At 41.1% G+C, this 23,155-nt stretch overlaps 1 protein-coding gene and 1 pseudogene across 2 annotated transcripts in view; one reads left to right on the forward strand and one right to left on the reverse strand.

Annotated features, from left to right (window-relative positions):
* MYO1D (myosin ID) overlaps window positions 1-23,155 on the reverse strand; it is a 393,551-nt gene that overhangs the window by 272,275 nt on the left and 98,121 nt on the right. For both annotated transcript variants that reach the window (XM_027861852.1, XM_027861853.1), the window contains exon 2: window positions 6,286-6,494. In XM_027861852.1, the coding sequence (XP_027717653.1) occupies window positions 6,286-6,494 (209 nt within the window). The remainder of the gene's footprint in view (window positions 1-6,285; window positions 6,495-23,155) is intronic.
* Window positions 14,293-14,673, forward strand: LOC114043027 (annotated as a pseudogene).

Consider the following 23,155-nt stretch of genomic DNA (forward strand, 5'->3'; position numbering starts at 1 on the left):
AATGCAAGGATCTAAGACAACTCCAAAAGACTCATGATGGAAAATGCTGTCCACATCCAGAGAAAGAACTCTGGAGTCTGAATGCAGATGGAAGCATACTACTTATTCTCCTTATCTTTTGCTGTTTTGTTTTGTTTCTTCTTTCTTGTGGTTCCTCCCATTAGTTCTAATTCTTCTTTACATCATGACTAATGAGAAAATACGTTTAATAGGAATGTGTAAGTAGAGCCTATATCAGATTGCACGCCATCTTGGGGAGAGGGGAGGAGAAGGTAGGGGAGAAAATTCAAAACTTAAAAACTTTTGGAAGTGAATGTTGAAAACTAAAAATAAATTAATTATTAAAAAAGATAAAAAAATAATTCCAGTTACATGAAATTAAAGAGCATTTGATCAAACAAAAGCAGTGCAGTTAGGATAAGAAGGGAACGTGAGAACTGGGAAAAAAAATCTTTGCATCTAATATTTCTGATGAGGGTCTGATATCATGGATATATGAAAAATTAAAACAAATAGACATAAAAACTAAGAGCCATTTCCTAATAGATATGTGGTCAAAGGATATGAACAAAAGGTTCTAAAATGACAAAATATTCATAATCATGAAAGATTGCTTCAAATTGTTCATAATTAGACAAATGCAAATTAAAACAACTCTGAGGTTTTACCTCACACCCAGAAAATTAGCATCAGTGTTAAAGGGGATGTGAAAGGACAGGCATACTAACATACTGTTGCTGTAGCTGTGAATTGGTCCAACTATTCTGGAAAGCAACTTGGAATTAGGCTAAAAAAAAAATACTCTTTGACCTGTAAATACATTTTCTTGGTATATACCAAGAGAAGGTCAAGGACAGAAAGAAGGAATCTATATATACCAAAATATTAACAGTGGTACTTTTAGTGACAGCAAAAAATGGAAAACAAAACAGATAGCTAGAAATTGGGGAATGGCTGAACAAATGTTTGCATATCAGTATAATGGAATAGTAATATGCTGTAAGAAAAGACTAAGGTAAAGAAGAACTCAGAGAGGCAGAAGACTAATATGTGTTGATTCTGAATGAAGCAAGAAGTACCTGGAAAATGATATACACAATGACAATAGTGTAAATGGAAAGAACGAAAAACCAAAGTTGAACATTGTGTAATAATAATGACCAAACTTGGCCCCAGGAGAAGAGATAAGAAAATGCACCTCCCTCCTCTCTAATGTAGAGGTGAAAGATGTTGGGTATAGAATCAACTCAATCAATCAGTCAATAAGCATTTATTAAAGGCCTGTTATTTGCTTGGCACTGTGTTACATGCTATGGATACAAAGACAGAAATGAAATAGTCTCTGTGCTCAAGAAGGTTATGTTGTATTGGGAAAGACAGCTAAACTATATGCAGCATAAATGAAGAAAAAATACAAGATAATTTGAGGAGGAAAGAATCTAGCAACTGGGGGTACCAGGAAGGGTCTCATATAGGAACTAGCACTCGAGCTGAGTTTTGAAGAAGCTTAATGATTCTAAGAGGCCAAAGTGAGAAGGAAATGCATGGAGAGCCCATTCAAAGGCTTGGAGTTGGAAGCTGGCATGTCGTGTGTGTGAAACAGCAGGAAGGCCAGTTTAGTTGATCCACAGAGTATTTAAAGGAGAAAAGTATGTTATAAGCCTGGAAATGTAGTCTAGAGTCAGTCTGTAACAGGCTTGAAAAGCCAAATAGGGGAACTTGTATTTGATACCAAAGCAAAGTAATGCAGAGTCAGCAGAATTTATTGAGCAGGGAAGTGACCTGATCGGATCTGTCATTTAGGAAAATCACTTTGGCATCTGTGGGGAGGATGGATTAGGGGAGAAACTCAGGGCAGGGAGATAAATTGGGAGAATATTGCCATCAAACAGGTGAGATGTGATGACTGTAAGCATGTTAAGTGGTGATATGAGGATGGATAAAAGGAATATTGTGGAGGTAGATTCAACAGGATTTGGTGACTTTATTTCTCACCATCATCCTTCCAGTCATCCAGGTTTGCAGACCAAGAATAATCCTCACTGGTCATTCTTCCTCATCCTACATTTATCTAATCAGTTACCAAATCTTGTTGAATCTATCTCAATAATAGAGACTTTTGAATAAGGGAAGGGTATAGAGTGTGGGTGTGTAGATAATGTGTTTTTTTTTTAACATGTTGAGTTGGAGATACTTATAAGAAATCCTGTTGGAAATATCCAATAGGCAGTCGTTTATGTGAGACTTCAGAGCTCAGGTCAGAGATTAGGGCTGGATATACAGATTTGAGAGTTATCTGCATAGAAATGATAGTTAAACCCACAGGATTTCACGAGGTCACTAAGTGAGAAAGTATATGCTGAGAAAAGGACTTAGGACAGAGCTTTGGGGGACATGCACAATTAGGGGGCATGACATGAATGATGATCCAGCAAAGGAGACTGAAGAGGAATGGCCAGTCAGAGGAGAATGGACCCAAGAGAAAGCAGTGGCATGAAGATCTAGAGAGAATAGGCTATCAAGGAGGAGAGGGTGGTAAGTGGCATTAAATGCTACAGAAATCAAGGAGGATAAAGATTAAGGAAAGACCATGAGATGTGGCAATTAAAAGAACATAACGTCAGAGAGAAATGTTTCAGTTGAGCGATGAAGTAAGAAATCACATGCAAAGGGTTAAGAAGAAAGGAAATGAAACATTAAGAAAAGAAAGCTTTTTCTAGGAATTTGGATGTGAAAGAGAAGGGAGATGTAGGATGATAGCTTGAAAGGATGGTTGTGTCAAATGAGGCCTTTTTTTTTAAGATGGGGGAGATTTGGGCATGTTTATAAGCAGAAGGGAGGTAGCCCATAAAAACCAAAAGATTAAAGATTGGCCAGAGGGGTGGTGACAATATGGAGGAAATGGGAGGGGATGGGATAAAGGATGGATCGATCTATTTATCTATCTATCTAGCTATAGATATGGAGATAGATATCCTTTATCCCATCCCTTATCTGTATCTATCTAAATATAGATGATAGATAGATAGATAGACAGACAGACAGACAGGTAGATAGATAAAGAATTGATCATGGTGAAAAGAAATGCCACTTCTTTATCAGAGGTTAAGGGCGAAGGCACAGAAAATGAAGACACATGGCTTCAAGATATAGAGAAAAGGAGAAATGGGAGCTCACTGGGAAATGGTCTTAATTTTTCTGGTAATGTATGAAGCAAGGTCTCTGCTAAGAGGGATGGAGTGCTATGGGAAGCTTGTGAAAAGAAGAAAAGAAGATATGAAATAATTATGGGGGATGAGATAGAGAAAGAATAGAAATAAATAGAGATGAGAATGAGAATTTCTACAGGGAATAAGAGAGAGAATGATTTAGAGAGGACCAAAAGGACTGTCTTGCTGCAGTGAGGGCCCCATTGAGTTTAGATAGCACAGATCTGTAATGGACTCAGTCTATGGTGTTGTGTGTCTTCCTCTAGCCCCATTTGGTAGCATATGAGGAGTGAAGGAGGCAGACAGGAAGAATAATCCAGTATGGTGTTTGGCAAGGCATGAGCAGCAACAGGACAAGGAGGAGAGGGATTTGAGAGAGGAAGACAGTATCATTTTGAACTGGTTAACTACAAGGTTTAGATTGAGAAGGGAGAAAAGTATGGCCAAAACAAGAGTGACATCCAGGGAGATTGCTGACAAGTGGACACTGGAGGGCACGGTGAAAATGAACAGAAGGAAGAGGAGGGTTGAAGCATAAGGAGAGGTGGAATGATAGAAGTCTTGGTCAAATGGAGGCATTTCAGAATTCTCAACCAGGGAAGTAAAACAGTGGTGGGTGATCATGAGTTCAAAGGCATGATGGTCTCTCTGAGTGTCTTGGAGTGAAGAAAGAGGTCAGAGGCGCTGAGGAAACACAGGAGTTTGAAGATTGAGGAAACATTCATAGAAACGCTCAAGTCTCCCGGTAGAAAGGCAGGGGTTGGGATGGAAATGAAAACTGAGCTTGGCAGTGAACTCTGGGAGAAAGGAAGATGTGACCTGGGTGCCCAAAGATAACTGGGTCAGATGCAGCTGATACGTTGATTGGCTTGGTTGAACTATATTTCTTCTCCCCCACCCCTCCTTGTTTTTTAATCCTTAGTTACAAGAGATGGGTTATTGGGCTGGAGTGGAGGAAGGAATATATTTGAAAATAAATGTGATAAAACAACAAAATGCATTGATATGGGAACATGAGAACATCATAGACCAGGATTCTCCAGTGTACCTTCCCTGTAACTACAGCCCTTTTTAGGACTATGATGATGGGAAAAGGGGGCAGCTAGGTGGTACAGTGCCACAGAGCGCCAGGCCTACACTCAGGAAGACTGTCCTTCCTGAACTCAAATCTGACTTCAAACATATAATAGCTGTGTGACCCTGGGCAAGTCACTTAACCTTGTTTGTCTCAGTTTCCTCATCTGTAAAAAGAGCTAGAGAAGGAAATGGCAAACTGTTCCAGTATCTCTGCCAAGAAAACCCCAAATGGGGTCACAAAGAGTCAGACACAACTGAAAATGACTGAACAACAAACGATAAAAGATTATGCTTTTCACTGAAACTGTGTCTTTCCCCAGTGGCACCAGCCATATGGCTTGATCTGGAGGCCTATGAAGAAGGCAGAAGCTTCTTCCGTCTCTAACTTGACTGCCCTTCTTGTCCCAAATCGGTTAGCCAAAAATATGGCAATTTCATACAAGAAAAAGTATGTAAGCATGACCAAGATTTCTGTATAGCAAGGGCCTACACAAAAGGATTAGTTTTGGACTTCTTTTATAGTTTTAGAGCAATGAGCATACCGCTAGACAAACATCAGCTAAAAGTAGGCAGCCATTACTGAATGAAGGCAAATGGGGTCAGTAAAGACGGTTTGCGATTCCTTAGTTTACAGAGTAAAGGTTCTTTGGCTAGGTCCATCTCCTTAATAGGAAGTCAGTGAGATGGTAGGATGGTACTCAATAAACCATTCCCATTTATTTTGTGCCTGGATAGTAATTTACGTATTAATTGATAGACTTCCAATGGGATGTCAGATTTAACCAATTCCTCTGTATGTGGTTCTTATCTTTTTTTTTAAAAAAAAGTTTTATTGGTGCTCTTTGTTTTTACATCTCATTGATTTCCCTGACACAACCGTCTTCTTGTCCTCTATCCAGTGAGATGCAAAAACATAAAATAAATAAAAGATAGTTCCGTAAAATCAATGCATTAACTATGCCTGACAGCATGTTCAACATGCCATACCCATAATCCCCTACTTCACCAATAAAGGGATGGACAGATGTACATCTTGCCATCTCTTCTCAGTTTTGTTTTCTTATTCTGTTTAATTTATTGCAGATGTTATATACATACACATACATGTGTATAGATGTACATGTATGTCTGTATATAGAAATGTGGGTATATATAATATATATTATTATATATAAAACATACATGTGTATATGTGTTTATTTATTCATTCATCATTTGTTTGTTTGTTTTCCACCCTACCTCCCCTCACTTCTAAGGCCAATTCTGCACTGGTCCACATAAGTCTTTGATGAGTCTCCTCTTTCTAGCAATAACAATTTCTATGAAGCTGTTGACACCATTCAGCTTAGTGATCCTACTTTGGGGAATGCAGCATGAAGAAACTACTCAAAAGAAAGAAAGTAATCTGCCCCAAAATGTTAAACACAACCCAATGCCAAAAAAAGGTGGGGGGGGGGTCATGATCTACAAACACAACAGAACAATAGTATGTAACCATTAGAAATTTTAAGTGTGGGGGCAGCTAGGTGGTGCAGTGGATAGAGCACTGGTCCTGAAGTCAGGAGGACCTGAGTTCAAATCCGGCCTCAGACCAAACACTTGACACATACTAGATGTGTGACCTTGAGCAAGTCACTTAACCTCAATTGCCTCACTTAAAAAAAAAAGAAATTTTAAGTGTAGACATAAATGTTTATGTAAAACAAGGCTTTTTAACCTTTTTGTGTGCATCTTCTGGTAAAGCTCATGGATCCTTCTCAGAATAATATTTTAAATATATAAAATAAAATATATAGGATTGTAAAGGAAACCAATTCTATTGAAATAGTTATCAACATATATGAAAGAGTCACAGACCTCAGGTTAAGAACCCTTGATGTGTAATAATAGTGATAAAAAAATCATAAAATAAAATGGAACCCACACGAATTGCACTTGTATAAACATGTACATATGAGCACAAAGAAATATGAAAGGCAAGCGGCCCTCTCCAGCATACCTGATATCACAATACAAGTGTCTTTTGATCGCCTCTTCATTGCTTTGTAAGCAGCATCAGCAATGGCAAAAAGATGAGGCGGCCTTTCATAGAGTTCACGCCCTTTATACTGCTCAATTGTGTCTCTTCCATAGATGTTCAAGGATTTATATGGGTTCACAGAAACGACGACTTCTCCAATAAATGTGTAGATGCGTCCTTTTTCAAACCTGCAGTAAAGATGTCAAAGAAAAAGGAAGAGTTAGCTGGAATAGATAAATGTTATTTCTTTCATATATGATTATTTCTCTCATGTCATGCCCAGAGATTCCATGAACAATCTCTTATCTGGTACCTTTCCTCCTGAGCTACAGTCCTCTATCTCCAACTGTCTTCTGGACATTTCCACCAGGATATTTCTTAGGCATATCAGACTCAACATATCCAAAAGAGAATTCATTACCTTATTCATCAAAAAATCCACCCCTCCTCCCAACCAGTATTTCTTTTGAGGACACCAGGGTTTTTGTTTTTTTTTCCATGATGGCATAAATTACTTTGGCACCAGCCTGAGGAAGCTCATGGACCCATTGGCAGAATATTTTTTTTAAATTTAAAACTCAAAAGTATATGGAAGTGATTGTTGAAAACTAAAAATAAATTTTAAAAAAAGGAAAAAAAATTATATTAGAAGGAAATGCTAAATTTTAGTTTGAGGTTAGTGAAACTAAAGATATAATTTTTTTCCCATTCAAGTTCATGGACTACTTGAATTCTAGCCATGGACCCCAGGATAAGAACTCTTATTCTAATCACTCAGGTTTGCAAACTAGGTGGTCTCCCTGGCTCTCACTCACTTCCCTGTTGTCCAGTTGCTAAGTATTATCGATTCTGCACTACCATATCTCTCTACTGACATGTCCTCTGCCCAAATTCAGACGTCATGTGGCTCTCATCTTGACTATCGCATCCTAATCAGTTTCCTGTTGTCTGGTCTCTCCTTTCCAAGTCACTCCCCAGAGTCACCCAATTAATATATCTGAAGCACAGGTCTGGCTCTATTACTGCCTTGCTGATAAAACTTCAGTGGTTCTCTATTTCTTCCAGGATAAAATAAATTTTTGTGGTTGGTAATAACAAAAACAACAATAATAGCTAGTATTTACTAGTACCCTTGAGGTTGGCAAAGCATTTTACATATATCATCTCATTTGATCCTAACAACCACCTTGGGAGATAGGTGCTATTATTATCCCCATTTCACAGATGAGGAGATTGAGGCTGAGAGAGTTAAGGGACTGGCCCAGGGTAATACAAGTAGGAAGTGTCTGAGGCAGGATTTAAACTCCTGTCTTCTTCACTGGAAGGACAACACTCTGTCCACCGTACCATCTGTTACTTAAAGTCCTTCACAATCTGGCCCTAGGAGGATTACATATCACATCCCCTCCCACCTATGGAGTTTCCGACAAACAAGCCTACTTGCTGTAGACCATTCAAGACACTGGTCTCCAAGCCCTTGCACAGGCTGCTGTTCATGTGTGGAACGCTCTCTATCCTCAACCTCTGCTTCTTGGAAACTCCCTTCAAAGCTCAACTCAAGTGTCACCAAGACCAAGAAGTCTTTCCTGATCCCCCAGCCCCTTGTTGTGCCCCATCTGCCCAAATTGTGGGTTTTTTTTTGTCATCTATATTTCATATTTAGTTTTCTCTATTCCTGGTCTCTCTCTCTAGTAAGCTCCCTGAGGGCAGGAACTGTTTGATTTCCATCTTTACATCCCTAGTGGCTAACACCTTGCCTGGCACATAGTGAAATATGCTTAAAGATAAATGCATAAATATAAACTCATTAAATAAACAAGTATAAAAAACATGCATAAAATGCACATAAAAAACAACAAAAGACAAATTTTAAAATCTCCTTGTTGAATTGAATTCACATTTCAATAGGCTTGGAATTTCCTCTGAGAATCCGTGACTGCAATTTCTCTTCACACATGGTTAGGGAGAAAAGCCAGTAGAGCATAAGATAGAAGGGGAAGGTAACCAACCATCTGGAGGATGGGGAATTCGTACTCCTAAAACAGAGGGGAGAAGTCAGGAGACAAAGAATAAATTTCCCCAGGTAAAGAAACCACAGTGGAGAAATTAAACTACCTCTAGAAAGGCAGGTTACAGGAATTAAAGTTAGCCTGGAAGCTTATTCAAGAAATCATTGGGAGAAGCTAGGTGGCGCAATGGATAGAGCACCCCTGCTCTATAGTCAGAAGGACCAGAGTTCATATCTGGCCTCAGACACTTACTAGCTGTGTGACCCTGGGCAAGTCACTGAACACCAATTGAGAAAGGAAGGAAGGAAGGAGCGAGGGAGGGAGGAAGGAAAGAATCGTGGGAAGTGTAGACACAGATAGACATAGGACGACTGATTATTGTGTCTGGAAGGGAACTACAGAGGACATCTATTCCACCACCTCCATTTTAGAGATGAGGAAACTGAGGCCTAGTTAGGTTAAATGATTTGCTCCTGGCTCCACGGGTAGTGGCAGAAGTGGTGTTTGACCACTTTCAGGTCCTCTGACTGGAGAGCCACTACTCTGGGATACTTCATCTCTTCTTCCTACACTCATTCTCAACTAAACAGATAAAAATTCATATCCACAGACGCACATACCAAGCTCCATACTGATAAAGAAGTACGCCCATGTGGAAAAATATCTAGGGGGAAACCCCCCCAACTTTCAATCACTGAGACACATACATACCACACACCCCTACACATACATACACACATGCGTGCGCACACACACACCCCCTATGCACACACATATACACCCTGCACATATACCCCTCCACAAACACACACACACACACACACACACACACACACACACTCAAAGGAGAACCAGGGGTTGCCAAATCATCTTCACAGCATGAGCCTCCGTAGAGACTTTCCTCAGAACTTCCTTGCTGTCTGGTTCATGCCTCTTCCAGGGATATCAGTGGTAATTAATCATTTTAGATGAAAAGTAGGGAACCTCAAACCTCCTTTCAGCTCTTCCTGGGCTTCAGGTTACAGGATGTAATTTAGAGTAAGAGTAAACAGAGATGGTGAGAACGTCAACTAAGAAATTGAAATCGAGATTTTCATCCACTGATAGTCCATTTCTGGGTAATCAAAATCATTAGCTATCTATTCATATTAATTTGCACATCTAATTTTCTCATATACTGTCCTCCTTCCCCAGTTAAGATCAGAAGTTCCTTTGTAAGTTACTCTACCACCCTCCTTCTCTCCCCATCCAATAGATAAATGCAAAAAAGGCTTAGGGTACATGTTGATCTAGCTATTTACGTGTCGGCACTACAAACATATCTTGAACACTGTGACCGCACCATGAATTTATAACATCTCAGGCTTGTAAGGTGAAAAACTGATCGCTCCTCACTTTCCTCACTCAGCTACCAATTCAATACAGAATCTTAAAAAACTCCTCTCTTTAAAGCAAACATAACGAATGAGAAGAATGAAATAAGTTTGATTCACCCTCTATATTCCATCCCACCTATCAGGGAGCAGGTGGTTTCGAAACATGAGCAATGAAGAATTGATAACTCTAGCCTCTTGAAATATATTGGCTAGCTGGGGAACAGAGACTAGACTTGTGACTTCCTTGATATAGAGAACTCCCAGGTGAGAGAATTCCCTCTCCATCAGTGCAGGTTGGTGATTTAGAGAATGTTACCTAGAGCACTGACGGGCTGTGACTTGCCCAGGGTCACACAGTCAGGATATGTGGGAGGCAGGATGTGAATGCAGTTCTTGGCGGCTCCCAGACCAGTCCTCTACTATCCACTGTACCAGTGGCTCTCCAAGTTTGGTGCAGTGATCCCTGGGGGTCCCCAACACCCTTTAAGGTGGTCCAGAGGGTCAAAGCTACTTTCACAAAAATGAGATGTCTGACTTTCTAATATATCAATAGATATTACCCATACAAACAAAAGCTCTTTGAGGTCTCCAATAATTCTACAGTATATGCAAAGGACCTAAGCCCACAAAGTTTGAGAACCATTGAGCCATATACACCAGGCTGCTTCTATGACCCAAACATTAGGGGAGAAAAAGCAAGAGCCAGTTCTTCAAATCCAGGAGCAAGACGCTTCACGGAGTTCAATGAGGGTTCCGGTTCCAGCTCTGCCATTAATTAGCAATCTAGCCAATATCAGGTCACTCCATCTCTCTGGGGCTCCGTGTCCTTATCTGCAGATGGAGTGGGAGGGATGGTAGAGGATCAGATGACAGTTAAGGTCCTTTCCAGCTCTATTATTCTCTAGACCCAGGAGAAGCTATTGCTGAATCAGAAATGCACGTATCTAGAGGGCATAAGTAAATACACATACACATGACTGCGCTTGGACCCAGCAACTTCTTCATCCTGGAAGTGGATACCTGTCTTGCAATGGACACACTAGAAGTACCTTCCAACCCCTATAGCTTCTTCCTCTGATTGGATGGCCCTTCCAGAACCTTGATTCAAGGCCACCTAGGCTACCACATCTTGTTCCTCACCAGGCTTTCTACACCATTACCCTGGAGCCTCAACTCCCTGCCTTTCCCCCTTTCAGCTTCCTTTTTCCCTCTTTACCTATTAGAAAGTAAGCTCCTTGAGGGTATGTACAGTCTTTCTTTCGGCTTGTATTTGTATTCCCGCACTTAGAAACAGGGCCTAGCACATAAAAAGTGCTTAATAAATGCTTGTTGACTGATTATATCATATGTATACATCCCCCTTTAGCTCTGGCTCAAGCTCAGGTCTAGAGGTTGTCATAGTGGCACAAAGGATGGAGTGCCAGGCCTAGCACCAGGAAGACTCATCTTTCTGAGTTCAAATCCAGCCTCAGTCACTTACTAACTGTGTGACCCTGGGCAAGTCACTTAACCCTCTTTGCCTTAGTTTTCTCATCTGTAAAATAAGCTGGAGAAGGAAATGGCAAACCACTCTAGTATTTTTGCCAAGAAAACCCCAAATGGGGTCACGAAGAGTTGGACACAACTGAAAATGACTGAACAACAACCACCACCACAATAAAAACCACATTACAGAGAAACAGCAATCATCTCCCAAATGCCCATTTTATTCCTGAATTAAAACTATATTAAGTGCCCTTAGATGTTGTTACTACTACTACCACTACCACCATCACTACTACTACTACTATTATCACAACAGCTGCTACTACTACTATTACAACTACAACTACTACCATAAAATAAGCATCAACAGATCACCAAATAACATCACAAAGGAAAGGCCAATGATGCTGTGATTAAGGAAAATGTACCAAATTCTTAATGTCTATTAGCAACTTTGAAAATGCTTGGAATTGATTTTCCTGAAATTCTGGAAAGGTTTTTTTTAATGCACATTCCCTAACTAACTAACCTCGGCATTCGAACCACCACTAGATGGTGCCCAGGTACACTTTATAACCTTATTTATTCATTTGCATTTTGATAGCCTTGGAGCAAGTATAGTCTCAATGCGGAAATCTAGCCCAGCTTTTTTGTCACCAGATAGTACTGTACCCAAGCCAACATGGGCAGACAGCAAGGATAGCTTCCCTCCCCAAGGGCTTATCAAAGAACGTTCTTTCTGCAAGCTCTCTCAGCAACTCCTTTATGCTACAAAGGTTGAAGCTAAAATAACCCCATGGAATTAGGGTTGGGATTAGTTTAATTGTGACTAACGTGGCAACTAAACTAAAGCTTTTCTATAAATATTTTATTGCCATATAGTAGCTACTGCCAAAAATACACCCCCCCCAAAAAAACAAAACCCAAAACAAAACCAAACTGGTTTATTAGGCAAGTGAATTTCTTTACAACTATAAAAATGTGACATCTGATGAAATATATAGTTATTTGGAGGTGAGGGGAATGTCCAGCCATCCTTTTACAATGAGCTCTTATTAGGCATACCTCTGATGGTCTCACTTACTCCCTGGATTCAGTTCAAGTAAACAAACATTTAGTGCCCAGAATGTGCAAGGAACTATTCCAGCCTGTTTTCTGACTGAGTTCCAGTGCCGTCACTGCTCCCAGACTAGCTAGATTGGGTAGAAAGTGATCATTTAGTATAAAGAAAACTGGTGTAGGAATCAGGAAACCTGGATTCAGAATTAGGTCTACTACTAATTAAGTGGGTATACTGTAGACAGGTTTCTTCACCACCTGTCCTCTCCCTACCCAAATCTAGAGAATGAAGAGGTTGGACCAGATTGACTCCTAAGATCCCCATCTAAAACCATACTATGGCAGGATGTAAACATCCTAATGGATTGTTTCTATCAAATTAGGAGACCAGAGGCTTTCACTGCAACTCAATTCAAGAAGTGTTTCTTAGGCGAGTACTGTGTATAAAGACACTGTCCAGGGCACTGAGAATAGAAAGATAGTTTTGTCAATCATTAATGACATCATTGATCATTGATCAATGATCTAACGGTCTCTTTGTGCTAAAAACAAAAAGGAAATAGTACTTGCCTTTAAAGGGTTTAAATTTTATGGAGGAAAATAAATATCCATCTAAGGAAATAAGACATGCATACATATAAAGTTTATCCAGTATAATTTTGTTCTTAAAATAGGTAACATTCTCTCGTCAAGTATGAGATTTTAAAAAGCACTTTGCTCTCAACAGTCTCAGAGAGTGAGGAGTCCAAACATTATCATGTTCATTTCACAGAAGAGGAACTCCAGGCTCGGGAGTGACTTGTGGACAGGCAGGGATTCCAAGCCAGGCACCTCTTGGTTACAGGTCCTGCGGCTCTCTCACTGGCATGATGAGATGAGCCATTGAAATATCAGATAACGCAAATGCAGTTCTCAGTACATTAAGCAATCTAATGATGTAGACATTCACAAATAATAAAGCACGCCAACACGTATTAAGAGCCTACTATGTCACAGGTACTGGGGGTACTCAAGCAAAACAGACCCCGCCCTCAATTCAGCTGACAGCTGAATTGTGGAAGAAGGTGCAGAATTAACATATCTGGTATATACAGACATAAAGCAGATACCGGATAATCTTGAAGTTGGGAAGGCACTTGCTCAGGGGGCCAGGAAATGCCTTGGGCAAAAACAAGTGCGTGAGTTGAGTCTAGAAGGAAATCAGCAAGTTCCACCAGGAGGTGGAAGTGACAATGAAGGGGCAAGACAGATGGTCAGAACAACGGCACAGAGATGTAATATTATTTTGTTTTGGTTTTGGTTTTTTGGGTTTTGGTTTTTTTTTAGGCAATTGGGGTTAAGCGACTTGCCCAAGGTCACACAGCTAGTAAGCGTCAAGTGTTTGGTCTGAGGCCGGATTTGAACTCAGGTCCTCCTGACTTCAGGGCCAGTGCTCTATCCACTGCGCCACCTAGCTGCCCCTAGAGATGGAATATTATGTTAGTGCTAGACAATACCAGTATGGCTGGACCACAGTGTACACGGGATGGAAGAATGCCTATGAAGGTTTCAAAGGTTGGGTAGGGCTAGGTTTGAAGAATTTCCTAGAGGAAACAGGGAGCCATTGGAATGCACTGAGAAGGGAAAAGGTGATACAATCAAACCTATGATTTAGGAAAATCACAGCCAGGAAGGGAATGAAAGAGCATAGAGAGAAAAGAGGAACAAAGACAATGCTTTAGGGGACACTCACAACCTAGGAGATTGAGAAGAAGCAATGAGACAGGTTGGAGAAACACCAAAAGGCAACAGTGTCATGAAAACCCAGAGAGGAGAGAGCATCCAGGAGGAGAAGGTGGTCAACAGTGTCAAATGCTGTAGGAAGCTCAAGAGGGATGAAGGCTAAGAAAAAATGATGAGAGCTGGCGATTAAGAGATCACTGGTAACTTTGGGGAGGACGTTTCAATTGAATGATGAGGTCAAAAGCTAGATCACTGAGGGTTCAGAAGAGAGTAAACAGGAGTGCGGTGGAGACTACGGTGGGAGGTGCTGGGAGCCAGCTGCGGGAGCCACCACTATGGCAGATGAGATCAACAAAACTCAGACTGCCCAGTCCAGGGGAGACACCATCTTTGGGAAAATAATTCACAGGGAGATCCCAGCCAAAATCATTTTTGAGCATGACCAGTATCTTGCTTTCCATAATGTGTGCCCACAAGCCCCAACTCATTTCCTGGTGATACCTAAGAAACCCATTACCCAGATATCTGTTGCATAAGAAGATGATGAAAATCTTCTTGGATACCTAATGATTGTTGGCAAGAAATGTGCATCTGACCTGGGTTTGAAGAGAGGATACTGAATGGTGGGTGATCAATGAAGGTGCAGATAGGGGGCAATCTATCATATCCATCTGCATGTCTTTGGAGGATGTCAGATGCAATGGCCTCCTGGATAAATTGTTGGAATGATTTGTTTTATTTAGGGAGCAAGACAGGTTTACAACATATATGTTAAGCTGAGTATACTTAATGTTTTCTGTGAAACAAGAAATTGGGAAATCACTTCAAAATGTACACAATAAAAGACAGTTATCTGTTTCCTATGGGGGGGAAAAAAAAGAAGACAGTAAACAGAGAGGGACTGGAGACAAGGAACGAAGACAGCTTTTTCAAGGAATTCGACTGAGAAAGAGAGAAGAGATAGAGGATGACAGCTAGCTATAGATTACTTGAGACAAAGGAGAGTGAGATAACTGTAAGAGGGTGGTCCAGGCAAAGAACACCAGAAAATCAGAGGAGGAGAGATAACTGTCATATGAGAGAATAAGAGAAGGCATCATAGATGCGTCTGTCTTGAAAGAATAATAATAGTTAGCATTTATATGGCACTTGAAGGTTTACCTGTTATATGTTATCTTATTTAATCTTCACAACCCTGTGTAGTGCTATTAACATCTCCATTTTACAAATTAGAAAACTGAGTTTGAGAAGTTGTGAGTTCCCCAAGACCACACAGGTAATAAGTATCAGAGCAGATCTGAACTTGTCTCCTAACTTTATCAAGCATTCCATCCTCTGTGCCATCTAGCTATCTATAACAGGAAAAAAGAAGAGAGTGACTTCAAGAGGTGTGTAGAAGGTGGAGGAAATAGGGCAGCAGCTGGAGGGATCTGCAATGTAGGGGAGATGAAGCAACAAGGAGCCTGGGGGAAGAGGTTGGAATGGGGAGGGAGCTCTGTGTTCTCACAGATTACCATAGCGCCTAGCACACAGGGAGTGCTTAACAAATGCTTGTCGACTGACAATCTGTTTCAAAAGGCAAGCAGCATGAGAAAGCGGAAAGGCAGACTGCTAACAGCTGGCGGAGGGTCTGATTAGGAGGGTAGAGCTGCCATTTTGGTACTTGGTAGGCAACGGCAAGGCAAGGAAGGGTTGAGACCAGATGAGGAAAAAAGTAAAAAGGAAATTAGAAAGATTGCTCTGTTAACTTTAGATTGGAAAAATCTTTAGACTTAAAGATTTACAGCTGGAAGGGACTTTCCAAGTCATCAGCAGCTTATTTCTTTAAAGATGAACGTGTATCCAACACTCCCAAACTATAGCAGGCAGCATATAAATAAATATACATACGTACAAATACATAGTTAAATTTTGTTGTAAAAAATTTTTGTTAGCACTATAGAAGCTTTTAAAAAAGGGAGAGGCTGTAATGGGAGTAAAAAGTAAGTAAAAATAGGGAGTAACCGGGAAATGTTTCCTGATCTGGGACTGAAGCTGGACTTTGGGGAATTAATGGATGAAAGGGTAAGATCTTCATGACAGTCTTTGTGTTTCCTAAGCCCAGCCCAGGTAGGGATGGAGAGGCTTATCAACAGTAGCCTGGCCACTAGGAGATGAATTCGTTGGCCATGACTAACCATGAAGCAAAGAAAACACAGACACAAATGAACAAAAAACATCCCTCTCCTCCTGGAATCTGGGGTGGGGTGGGGAGGGTCTGCTCCTGAAGTGATGATGGCAGAGAGAGCCAAGCATCACACATATTTAAGACTGTCAACGTCAAATGCTGGTTGCTGAAATACAAGATCTTTGCCACTGAGTTGACATACCTCTGGAGGAGCTGAATCATACTAATCTTGACATTCTCACAATTAATGAAACCATGACACGAAAGCAAATTGCAGTGAAATAAGAGGATGACTCACAGGTTCTCCTTAAAAAGGCAAATAAAGGAGTTGGTGAGCCTGATGTTCTCATGCCTTTGAAGGCAACAAGAAACATAATTTCATGGGATACTTGCTCATCTCATATTACAGAGCTCACAGTGAGAATTGGTAAAAAAAAACAAAAACACCATGAATGAAAAAATGAGAAAACACTGATTAGGCACTTACTATGTGGCAAGTACTCTGCTAAGATCTGGAATACAAATTAAAAAGCAAACATACTTCCTACCCACAGAGAGCACACATTCTAATCGCTCAGTCATTTCAGCCATTTCTGACTCTTCGTGGTCCCATCTGGGGTTTTCTTGGCAGAGATACTGGAGTGATTTGCCATTTCCTTCTCCAGCTCATTTTAGAGGAAACTGAGGCAAATAGTGGTGAAGCGACTTGCCCAGGGTCACACAACTAGTAAGTGTCTGAGGCCAGAGTTTTTTTTTGTTTGGTTGGTTTTTTTTTTAGTGAGGCAATTGGGGTTAAGTGACTTGCCCAGAGTCACACAGCTAGGAAGTATTTATTATGTGTCTGAGGCTGGATTTGAACTCAGGTCTTCCTGACTCCAGGGCTGGCGCTCTATCCATTGCACCACCTAGCTGCCCCTGAGGCCGGAGTTGAACTCAGGAAGATGGGTTTTCCTAACTCTAGGTCCAGCATTCTATCTACTACTGTGCCACCAGCTGCACATACTTTCTAATAGGGGAAAACAAAATATACAGGAGTTTGGGGTTGAAAAATTAACCAGATGGTGCAGTGAGAGTCATAGGGAGGTAGACTGGCACATGTCATTGAGGATCAATGACTGAGTTGCTCTGACCACAGTTACAGAATTGGAAAAGGTGGGAAGGGATGCCACAGAGCGTAAGTGGTGGGGGAGGAGGAAGCTGTGTCACTGAAAAAGTTAAGACCTCCAAGGCATGCTGGGGAGGACCTGGCTGAAGCCTGCAGAAATGGTAGGCCAGGTGAGGCGCTCAGCGATCAGGAGAGCCAGCACCCGTTGTAAGCAAAGAGGAGGGAGAGAAATTTTACCGAGCACTGAAAAGATTTCTCTTAGAAAGAACCAAATTCAAATCCTGCCTCAGACACTTACTAGCTGTGTAACTTTGGGCAAGCCACTGAACTTTTCTCTACCTCAGTTTCCCTTCCGTGTCTAAATCTATGATCCTCTGAAGAAACGGAAGAGGCTAAAGGCTTGTGAGACTGCTCAGGAGGTTCACAATTACTTATCATGAATACTTTTTTCCAAGTAGCAAATAGGGAGATGAGAACCAAATACCAAACTGAAATTGGCTATCTCTAACACACAAGAAATAACTAGTCACTGAGGTCTGACCACATCACTTCCCAGTGCGTCCTGAGGGCCTCCGGAATTAAATACGCACTCCTTTGTTCGGCACTTAAAACCCTTCATACCCTGACTCCAGCCTACTTCTCCGGGCTTATTGCACATTACTGCCTCTCACAAATTCCACAGTGGGGGCAAAGTGCCCTTCTCGCTGCCGCTTACAAACAACATTCCCTTTCCCATGCACTTGCTCACCTCCACCTTTTGGAATGCCTTGCTCAAAATTCAGTTCAAGTGCCACTGTCTGCACAGTCTTTACTCATTCCCCTAGCTTCACTAGCCCACTCTTCCAATGAGAAGAAGTTCTTTGTCCTTTATTTCTGTGTGTACATGTTGCTTCTCCTGATAGAATGTAAGGTTCCCAAAGGCAGGTCCCGTTTCATTTCCGTCATTGTGTGCCCACCACAATGCTGGGCATAATAAATGCATTTTGATTGACTGAAGTAGGAGTTATTTCAAATTAAGCTGTGTTGGAGCAGCTAGGTGGTGAAATGGATAGAGCTCCGGCCTTGGAGTCAGGAGGACGTGAGTTTGAATTTGACCTTAGACACTTGATACTTACTAGCTGTGTGACTCTGGGCAAGTCACTTAACCCCAAATGCCTCACCAAAAATAAATAAATAAATAGGTAGATAGATAGATAGATAACAAATAAATAAATGAGTAAATAGATAAATAAATTAAAATAAATTAAAATCAAATTGAGCTGTCTTGTGTAATAAGACCATTGACTTATTAGGACAAAGATCAAAATCAATACCAAATTAGAAGAACAAAGATGTGAAGATACTGCATGTGAGTAAAATAGGCAACTCCAGTCTGGTTTATTTAAACAAGCTATTAATGCTGAAAAATAGGAAGCAGATAAAGAATATTTATCAGTTATCCAGCTTAATTGATGTAAATCAATCACCTCAACATGGCTGCCAAGATGCCACTGCCAGCAAACACCCGATTTTCTTGCCAAGTAGAGAGATGTAACACTGAAGAACATTTAGGATAGAAACTCATTTGTAAAATCCTATGGAGGAGGATATTAGAAGACTATTTGTAATACCACTTCATAAAACGGTGAGAAGCAGGGAGGTGAAAACAAGGTTATAGAAAGACCCAAAGAAGTCATAACATTTTGATAGCAGATGACTCCTGAATCTCCATATTTAGCCCTCATCTCTCTCTTGAGCTCCAGTCTTACATCTCCATTTGCCTGTTGAACATTTTTATTGATTCATTAATTTATATTCATTGAATGAACACTTATTAAGCACAGTGCCAGGCACTATGCTAAGCTCTGGGGATACAAAAAAAAAAAGGGCGAAAGTCAATCTCCGACCTCAAGGAGCTTACAATCTAATAGGGGAGATAACATGAAAACAAATATACAAAAAGCAAGATATAGACAAGATAAATAGGTGACAATTAAAAGAGGGAAAGCACTGGAATTAAGGGGAAAGCTTCTTGTTTCACAGGCATCACAAACTCAGCCTGGCCCCAGAGGTCAACCCTACTCCAATCCTTAAACTTGACAGATGATCTATATTGAAAGCTATTAAATGAAATTAGGTGTTTATTCTTTTATTTCTCTTGCATCTCCTCTCAAGGTCTAGCACAATATCCTGCATACAACCGGTGTTTCATTCATGCTTATCAATGAATTCACCTCCAAAGGGATAATCTAAACAAAATTCGATTCTCAAAGTTAGTACTGGAATAGTCTCCAGGAAATATAGGGGCCAAAATGTTGAGTGAATTACATATACTTGACTACAGTCTCCTTAAGGATTGGATACAGGCCAAGGAGGAAGAAACACAGGAGGTAAGTAAACAACTTAGCCTGAAAGAACAAAGAAGGCGTGACAGTGACAAGGTCAGGGAAGTCCGGTGGAAGCTTGTGGACCTCTGAGAAGCAGGTCCCTTTGGAGACCAGTTTGGGATTTGGCTAATTCAGGTATTATTAGCTTATGTGATAACTGGGTCTGAAACTGGAACCCCAAAATTATCTAATCACAATGCTACAGGAGAAAATAAGAAAAGAACGAACAGAAATTGCAGTCAAGTTATTGGAGGTCATTTGGGGTATGAAAGACAGGATCTAAGTGTCGTAAGAAACACGTTTAGAAGAAGGCATTGGTAGCTGGGTGCTGACTAGAAGACTAGGTCATCTGAGAAACTGAGAAAGATGTTAAAACAGAACCTGGATGAATATATACCCAAAACAAGTCTGGTCACACAGAATATGTTGTGTACAACGCTGGACTAGCTAATGAGAAAAAAACTCAAACACAATTATTTTCAAATTGTATTGAGCACCATAATGAATTTTACTTTGAGGGTACTCTGCCTCATTTCCTACCTAGCCTTAATGACTGCATGGGCATTGCCTCAGTCAAACTGAGACCTAGGAAAGGCCTTAGCATAAAAAGGCCAAGGTCTCCCACTGCATCTGGGGCCATTTCCAGTCCTCCTGATCTATATCTGGCCACTGGACCCAGATGGCTCCTGAGGGGAAAGTGAGACTGGCGACTTTGCACAGCCCTCCCTCACTTAAATCCAATTTGCTTGCATGATCCTCTTCAAGAATGAAGGATAAACAACAAATGAACGAGGAGATTGACAAGCTTAATAAACAGGAAAAAAAAATGACTGCTTAATTCAAAGAGTCATATTTCCCATGCCTTTGTTCTGTCATCTCCCTTCCTGCCCCTCCCTGGCCTTTAAATAATGAAAAAGAATAGACTGAGCTCCTCACACCATCCAACTTATGTTGATCTCTACTACATCAATGACGCCATTTGTTCAACATCTTCGAATGCTCAACTCTTCTGTCTCCCTGTTACTATGCATATTACTTGTGAATAAAGAAGTCCAGGAGATTGTTACTTAGATTAATTCACTAACTTGATTTTGGTATCAACTGATGAGGAGGAAAGTGTATGTGTTTGTGTGGGAGCAGGGCAGGACGAAAGGGTCAGCAAAGATTATTTGAAGATTAGTTATCCGAACAACAAACCCAGAACTTAATGGCACTGATCCATGCAGAAGCTCAGATCTTATATCTTTATTTGATGGATCTAAGGAAAAGGAGTAGAGAAATGTATGCTAAGCTAGAATTGGGATTGAAAATAAAGGGAATAGAAATGCACTCACAGGGGCAGCTAGATGATGCAGTGGATAGAATGAGGAGCCTGGCATTAGGAAGACTCATCTTTGTTAGTTCAAATCTGGCCTCAGACACTTACTATCTGTGGGACCCTGGTAAGTCACTTTACCCTGTTTGCCTCAGTTTCCTCATCTGTAAGATGAGCTAGAGAAGGAAATGGCAAACCACTCCAGCATCTCTGCCAAGAAAAACCCCCAGAGGGGTCATGAAAAGTCCCAAAAGAAAACCCTAAATGGGTCATGAAGAGTCAGATCTGACTGAAAAGACTACAACAGTATAAGGAACACTAGAGATCAGCTGAGGCCCTAGAGAGACTTCCCCAAGGTCACACAGGTAAGAGAGTGGCAGAGTGGAATGTCAGCTCCAGGCTCCACACCCCTCGGATGGCCCCTCCTATGGCCCCTGTACGGCCCCTGGCTGCCTCCATTTGTTCCAGCTTCTTTGGGAATCGCTCCTTTATTGTTAGTAATTCCTACTTCTTTTGAAAATGGAAACAGAAAGTTCACCCAAATTTTCAAGTTAGCCTCTTGAAACAGCTGCTAAAATACACTAAATAGGAACATCATAAAATGAATACGCCCCTTTGCCTCCTTTTCTGTAGGATATTTTACTTGTTTTAGGCTTTTCAGAGAAGTGGAGCAAATCACTCTTATGCCCAGGGCAAAGGTAACTGCATTGTTACCAGTTCTACCAGCTGGGTGGTTTTCCTCTGTGCTCAGTCCTCCACCGCTTTGCTCCCTCATTCATTATGGGACTTGAGTACACAAGGTCAAGGAGCCCCTCCCTCCCAGCCCGGCTTCCGACTCTCAGGTTCAGACTTTCTAGCCTTGGCCACCGTGTCCCTCCCCCCCTTTCAGCTCTCTTCCAGGTGTTGTCTTCTTCCGTTGGAAGGTAAGCTCCTTGAGGGTAGGGCTGTGCTTCTTTTCCCTTGCATTTTTTTTGGGGGGGGGGATTAGGCAATGGGGTTAAGTGACTTGCCCAGGGTCACACCACTAGTAAGTGTTATGTGTCTGAGGCCGCATTTGAACTCAGGTCCTCCTGAATCCAGGGCCAGTGCTCTACCCACTGTGCCACCTAGCTGCCCCTTCCCTTGCATTTTTATGCCCTGGCTAGTATAGTGCTTAATAAAGCAGAGTTACTGCCCTTGCCTGGCTGCCCGAATACCAAGCACCTTCCTGTGCCTTCACTCCAGTCCTATTACCTCCATTCCCCTCTCTTTCTCAAGCTCTCTAGGCCTTTGGGCCCTTTGTTGTATACTACCATACAGCACCATGGGATAGTGGATGGAGTTCTGGGCCTATTCCGGGCCTAAGGAAGATCTGGGTTAAAGTCCTGCATCTGACCCTTCCTAGTTCTGTGACTTACATGTCACACAACTAATATCTTTGAGTCTTAGGTAACTCTCCAAGACTGATCTACTACTATAAAAAGGGTTGAGATTGACCTTCACAAGGTGTTTACTCCCTTGGAAGTTCCAAGATCCTTAATTCAATATAACAGTCTGGATATTTTTGTCCTTTCTTTGAATCACCAATGCTCAGCACAATGCCTGGCACAAAGTAGGTGCCTAATAAATGCTTGTTAACTTGACTTAAATGGAAGAATAATTCAAGAGATTACGTGAGGGTTTGAAAAATCAGCCTGTTCCCAAAGGACAGCCTCAACACAGGTTTAATGTTCAGGCACACAAGACTTTGACCCTTTCATTTCTGACTATGTCATTGTGCAACTTTCAGAAGCTGGAGTCCACCTTTCACTTGGGTTCAGCTAAACACCCCCTTAGCTCTATATTTACTTCCTGCAGATTTCTCTATGGCAAGCATAACATTTAAGCTCCATCTTAATCAGTAAGATATAATTAGTTTTAAAAACTGCCCCAATGTTAAGGATAGATAATTGATATAAACAGAAATAAAATTGGTACAGCCATGATCACTGCAGAGTCACTTGAACAGAAATTTGTTTTTGATTCTAGAGAGTTCAGAAAGTTGGTTATAAAAATAGGAAATGTTAGGTGACAGCAGACACATCTGTCTTCTTTAGTGGGCATATACCAGAAGGGGTAAGCAATGCCCTGGGCACAGCAGCAGATATGTAGCATAAGCAGAGAAAGGAAAAAAAAGACAGAAACACAGGGAGGTGATGAGGAAGGAGCAAAAGGTCAGGAGGAAGAAAAGACAGAAGGAAAAGTTAAAGAACCAATATCCACTAAA

Source organism: Vombatus ursinus, unplaced genomic scaffold (genome assembly GCF_900497805.2).
Source record: "Vombatus ursinus unplaced genomic scaffold, bare-nosed wombat genome assembly UNPS02014768.1, whole genome shotgun sequence".
Taxonomy (NCBI): domain Eukaryota; kingdom Metazoa; phylum Chordata; class Mammalia; order Diprotodontia; family Vombatidae; genus Vombatus; species Vombatus ursinus.